Source organism: Elephantulus edwardii, unplaced genomic scaffold (assembly GCF_000299155.1).
Source record: "Elephantulus edwardii isolate Elephantulus edwardi_28Jun2011 unplaced genomic scaffold, EleEdw1.0 scaffold00104, whole genome shotgun sequence".
Classification (NCBI taxonomy): Eukaryota; Metazoa; Chordata; class Mammalia; order Macroscelidea; family Macroscelididae; genus Elephantulus; species Elephantulus edwardii.
In genome coordinates, this window is record NW_006399854.1 from 1,978,070 (window position 1) to 1,984,069 (window position 6,000).

At 39.1% G+C, this 6,000-nt stretch overlaps 1 protein-coding gene across 2 annotated transcripts in view; it reads left to right on the forward strand.

The window, feature by feature from the left end:
- DAAM1 (dishevelled associated activator of morphogenesis 1) overlaps nt 1-6,000 on the forward strand; it is a 137,489-nt gene that overhangs the window by 70,185 nt on the left and 61,304 nt on the right. For both annotated transcript variants that reach the window (XM_006891771.1, XM_006891770.1), the window contains exons 4-6: nt 1,599-1,693; nt 4,218-4,551; nt 5,310-5,420. In XM_006891771.1, the coding sequence (XP_006891833.1) occupies nt 1,599-1,693; nt 4,218-4,551; nt 5,310-5,420 (540 nt within the window). The remainder of the gene's footprint in view (nt 1-1,598; nt 1,694-4,217; nt 4,552-5,309; nt 5,421-6,000) is intronic.

Consider the following 6,000-nt stretch of genomic DNA (forward strand, 5'->3'; position numbering starts at 1 on the left):
AAAAGATCATGGCTTGAATCAGGCACACCTTAGTCTTTGATATAATTACTCCATAACACCTTAGAGAGAAGTCCTTGGTATTGGATTTGATGATGAAACCCAGGAGAATATTGAAAGAAAATACCATGATGTATGAGGTTCACCTTAGTGACATCTTTGCTCTTTGACCTTTAAAGAGATCTTTTACAACAGATATGCACAGTGTGATATGTTGTTTGATTTCTGCTGCTCCCATGGGCCTTGATTGTCAATCCAAGTAAAATGAAATCTTTGACAATGTCAATCTTTTCTCTGTTTATCATGAAGTTGTTTATTAGTCCATTTGTGAGGGTTTGTGCTTTCTAGAGAGTGAGGTGTTACCCATCCTGTAGATTGTAGTCTTTGGCCTTCATCTGTATTTCAAGTCCTCTTCCCTTTCAATACACAACCTTGTGTCCTCTGAATATTACAGGTTGCTAACATATGTCAGCACAGCATGACAGACTAACTGACAAGTTGAGGGTGAGCCTTATTCTGGCATTTATGGCTTTATAAATACTCTGTACTCTCAGACTAAATCTGTCACCAAAGATCAGCTTTCTCAGAGAATGGTCCCTCAAAACAAGGTCTGTAAACCTGCACATCAACTTTGCCTGGAAACGTGCCAGAAATACAGTATCTTGGTCCTCACCTGGACATAACAAACCACAACCTGTATTTTAACAAGGTCCCCAGAGCATTTATTGCCTTATTAAAATTTAAGAAGCAGTTCTCTAGTATATCCCTGGATGAGGTGATGCACAAATTCACACATGTGTGAACACACACACACACACACCCCTTATCCTGATTTCCAAATATTGTTGAGTCATCTAGTAAAAAGTAAGCATTTTCTTTAAAAGGGACTGTCCGCCTTTGCATCAGGTCCAATTTAATTGTTCCTCCTAAAAAACCATCATTTGCTATAAAAGAAACTCTTGACCTTGATTATACTTTAAGCTGAAGGATGAGAGAGGTTGAGTGGAAAGATTGCTGCTTGTTTCTTTTTTTATAGTGTTATTAGATGTAATTGCCAGAACCATGTTTTCAACTACAGTTCTACCCTTCTTTGCATCACATGTGGATAGTAATTACATCAGAATGACCACGGGTTACTTATATGCAAACTTAGGTATTAATCGCTGCTTACTAAGATTTCTAGATATTTCCTTAAAGTGTTATTTTAAATTTGAAAGAACTTGTTTGTTGTAGAGGCAAATGGATTTGTGAAATTCATAGTGCTGTTACTCTTTGTTTTGGTTTATAATCTTAGTAATAGGCTTATTGTTATGTGCCTTTGAGCCAGAACCGAATCACAGCTGATGCTCTAGCAAGTTTACAGAGGTACTAAACCACACAGGAGTTAAACACTCCTCTTTCTCCAAAGAGCAACTGGTAGATTCAAACCTTGTGCCTGTGGGTTGGTAGTGCAGCACCTTACCATTAGGCCCCAGAGCTCATTAAAGGTGATGGTAGCATGCAATTAGTGGAATTGTCTTGTTTGTACAGTAAAGAAACAAGAAAACACCCCCCCCCCCAAAGATCCAGAATTTAAGGAAGTAACTGCTTTCTCTCCTTAGAGAAAATCCTTGCTGGCTTTGGAGAAGGAAGAGGAAGAAGAAAGAAGTAAAACTATAGAGAGTTTGAAGACTGCACTAAGGACAAAACCAATGAGGTAATGAATGATCTTTTCAGGGGTCGTATATACGTGTCTTCTCCCTTCCTTTCTGACATTCCTTCTTTTCCATCCTCCTCTCCTCTAGTCTTCCGTCTTCCCCTTGTTTCCTTTTCTGTACTTGTTCTTTTTATCTTTGGCAATGACCTAAGAAGTCATTAAAGGCATGTAATGGAACTGTGAATAAAAGATTTTAATCATGCACTGTTCAGCACATTGATTTTTGTCAAGGAAACAATACATAGTACCTACTTCAGTGGCTGTGACAGACAATGACAAACATTCTCCTCTCTCACTGCCTTGGAGTCAGAATCACTTCTAACAGACCCTTTGACAGGTTTCCAAAGGCTGTAAATTGCACGGGAAGAGACTGTGCATCTTTTTCCCACAGGTCAACTGAACTCCCTGCCTTTGAGTTTTCAGGACAAATCCCTACCACTAAGCCACCAGGGCTCCATTTAACAAGTGTCAGTGAGGATCTATTAGAAATTGGAGCATTTGTTCATTGGTGGCTACAGATGTAAAATCTTGTAGTCACTTTAGAAAACAGTTTGGAAGTTCTTTGCAATGTTAAGCAAAAATTATCATATGACCTAGGAATTATATGTCCAAGAGAAATGGTAACATATATCCACACAAATTCTTGTATTTAAGTTACTGTATTCATAATAGCCAAGAAGTGAAAATCACTCAAGTGTACATCACCTGATGAATAGGTAAACAGATGTGATAACATATGATGAGATTTATTCAGTTGTCAAAAGGCGCGAAGTACTGATACAAATGATAGCATGAACAGAAGCCAGTCACAAAGGACCATGTAGTGTATGATTTCATTCATAGAAAATAGCTGGACTGGACCTTATAGAGAGATGAACAGTGGATACATTATTGCCAGAGGCAGAAGGTAGGGGGCAATAGCTTTTTGGGAGTGATAAAAATGTTCTCGATCTAGAAAATGGTGATGGTTGTACACGTTAAAGAAATGAGGCTGTTTGTATGTGAATTAGACCTTGGGCTATTAAAAATGGGCAGACTTCTGCCAACAGTGATTCATTTCTTCTCTGACAATCTGTTCTATGTGCCTCCTACACCTTCTGTTTCCGTTTTTCAATTTTGGTGGGTCCTTGGACTGTTTATACGGACCTTTCATTGGGACAGGTGCTATGAATGAAGCCGTTTGGCTTAACCAAATGCCTTGGCCACGTCTGACTCATAAGACACCATGAAAGGGAAATTAGTTCAAATCAAGATTTGCTTTCATTTGACTACAAAATGTAAACTAAGAAAAGTCCACTCAGCCATCAAAAATAGCCTGCAGTTATAGGACAGAGGTGTTTAGCTTTTCCTAATTAAATCAGTGACCTTGTATACTAGTGAAATCAGTCACTCTGAGTACCCAAGGCCTCACTGAGCTCAGTTAGATGCTAATGGGCATCCAAGGCCAAACAGGTTTGGAAATTTCTGGAGTAGTCACATAAAGTGGTTATAAAGTAGTAAGTTCTCAGAGGCTATAACATGCAGATCTAAGTTATGAGTTATTCTCGTTGATTTTTACAGTGAATGTTACAAATATTAATAAAATTAATTTTAGTAATAAGTATTATGTCTTTCTAGATTCATGGATTATATCATACAAAAGAAGGGTTTTACTACCAACAGATTTAGTGATACATGTTATCATTTGTTTGAAAAGTGATATCCTGGATTATACCAATGATCTTTGGCTTTCATTGATATTGTTGCTATTATACGTTACGTCAGAACCAACTCATAGTTTTCAGAAGTTTACACTGCATGAGAGTAGATAGCCTATCTTTCTCCTGTGGAGCAACTGGTAAAATCAATTCACATACGTTTGGATTGGCAGCACGGTTCCTTACCACAAGGCCACCAGAGCTCCCTTCATTGATATGGGGTCTATATTAGTGGCCAGTACATAAAGGAAGGGGGACTCTTGTTGTCAAGTACCATCAAATTGGTTCTGATTTACAGCAACCTATGTACAACCCTACCTAATCATTAATCATCTCAATTTCAGCTGTATTTAAACCCATTGGTGTGTCAATCCATCTTGTTAAGGGGCTTCCTCTGTTTTGCTGACTGCTTCTCTAGGTGTGATATTCTTCTGCAGGCTATTGCCTCTTCTGAAAACATGTCCATAATACACCAAATGAAGTCTCCTCATCCTTATTTGTAGTTGCACTATCAGAACTGGGTGTTATAGTTAGACAGGGTCAGCAGATGACTTGAATTTAGGGTTAAAAAGGCAACGAGAGTGCACTCTTACTCCTGAATTTTGTGATTTGTGTTCATTGGTTCTTTGTACCAATTGGGATGTGTTGACTTCAGCAGCTCTGGTTAGGCCTGACCCTGTATTCTGTGCCATGGAAAAGTCATGGACTTGAGAAAACTTCACAGCAGAGGCCTGCTAATACTTCAGGGACTTTTCTGTGAAGGGATATGATAAAACTCCAGAGCAACATCAGTATGATGTGTTTATTTTACCTTCTCCTCATTGCAGGTTTGTGACCAGATTCATTGACTTGGATGGCCTGTCGTGTATTCTCAACTTCTTAAAGACCATGGACTACGAGACCTCAGAGTCTCGAATACATACCTCTCTCATTGGATGTATAAAGGCATTAATGAACAACTCTCAAGGTCGGGCTCATGTCCTGGCTCATTCTGAGAGTATTAATGTAATTGCTCAGAGTCTGAGCACAGAGAATATTAAAACGAAGGTGGCTGTCCTGGAAATCTTGGGCGCCGTGTGCCTGGTTCCCGGGGGCCACAAGAAGGTCCTGCAGGCCATGCTGCACTACCAGAAGTACGCCAGCGAAAGGACCCGGTTTCAGGTGAGCGGACCCTCACACTGCTCCACACCAGTCACCTCCTAACCAGTGCCTTTCCTGGCCCTGAACTTGCACTTAACCTGCTGCTATGATTGCTTATACTACGACCACGAGATCTAATTCCTCTTCAATTTTAGTAACAGAGAATATTCTGTAGTTGACCAGTCTCACAGCTTTTTTATTTACTGGAATTGCAACTGTGACCTTGCTTACTATATATTTTATAGTACACATCTTTGGAATCTACTTAGTGGGATTTCTTCCCTGAAAAATTTTTATGGATTTTTCCATGTTGCCTTTTTTGATTTGAACAGTGAGGTTGCATCACAGTCTTTTTACTTAAAATAAGTGGAATTAACAAAGCACAGTCTTGCACTTTGGGTACATGAGTGGTTGTTAGGTACTGTCAAGTTGGAACTGGCAGTAAATAGCTTGGGAAGAGATTGCCCATCTTTCTCGCATGGATCACCTAGTGGATTCGAGCCCTGTGCCTTTGGGACAGCAACACAATGCCTTACCACTAAGCCATATATGTAGATATGAGCACATATGATGAGTGAATTTTGAAAATGGTTAAGGTTTTAGGACTAATCCTTAGAAATAAAGCTGAAAGGTTTTTGTGGATTAGCACAATTCTGACCAAACGCAGGTTTAAAATAAATTTGTGAATGTGGAAAAAATTACTAAAGTCAGTGTGATGTTAGTAACTATTCTATCCTTTTTTTCTTTTTCTTTTTTTTTTTTATTTGTGTCTCTGCTAGACCTTAATTAATGACTTGGATAAAAGCACTGGGCGGTATCGGGATGAAGTCAGTCTCAAGACCGCCATCATGTCCTTCATTAACGCAGTGCTAAGTCAAGGTGCAGGAGTGGTAAGAATGCTTAAATATATTAAATATATAACCCCCCAAAAATGTTTTAAAAGGATACTAATTTCAGAATCATCTCAGGAACAGGTTTGAGGCCTGAACACTAATGAGCGAAGACCAGATGAGTTGTGGGAGGATGTCAAATGTATCATCTAGGAAGAGTGCAAACGGTCATTACAGAGACAGAAGAGGAAGAAAAGACCAAAATGGGTGTCAGAAGAAACTGAAGATTGCACTGGAGCATAGAGAAGCCAAAGCACAAGGAAGAATACAAGATACTAAAGAGCTGAACAGAAGATTCCAAAAGGCAGCGTGGGATGACAAAGCAAAATATTACAATGAAATATGCAAGGAGCTAGAGTGAGAAAATCAAAAGGGCCGAACTCGCTCAGCATTTCTTAAGCTCAAGGAACTGAAGAACAAATTCCAAACCTAGAGTTGCTATAATGAAGGATGCTTTAGGCAGAATATTAAATGATCCAGGAAGTATCCTGAGTCATTGTATCAAAAGGAATTGACCGATACAGAAGAATTTAATGAAATAACATATGAGCAAGAGCCTATGGTGATGAAGGAAGAAGTT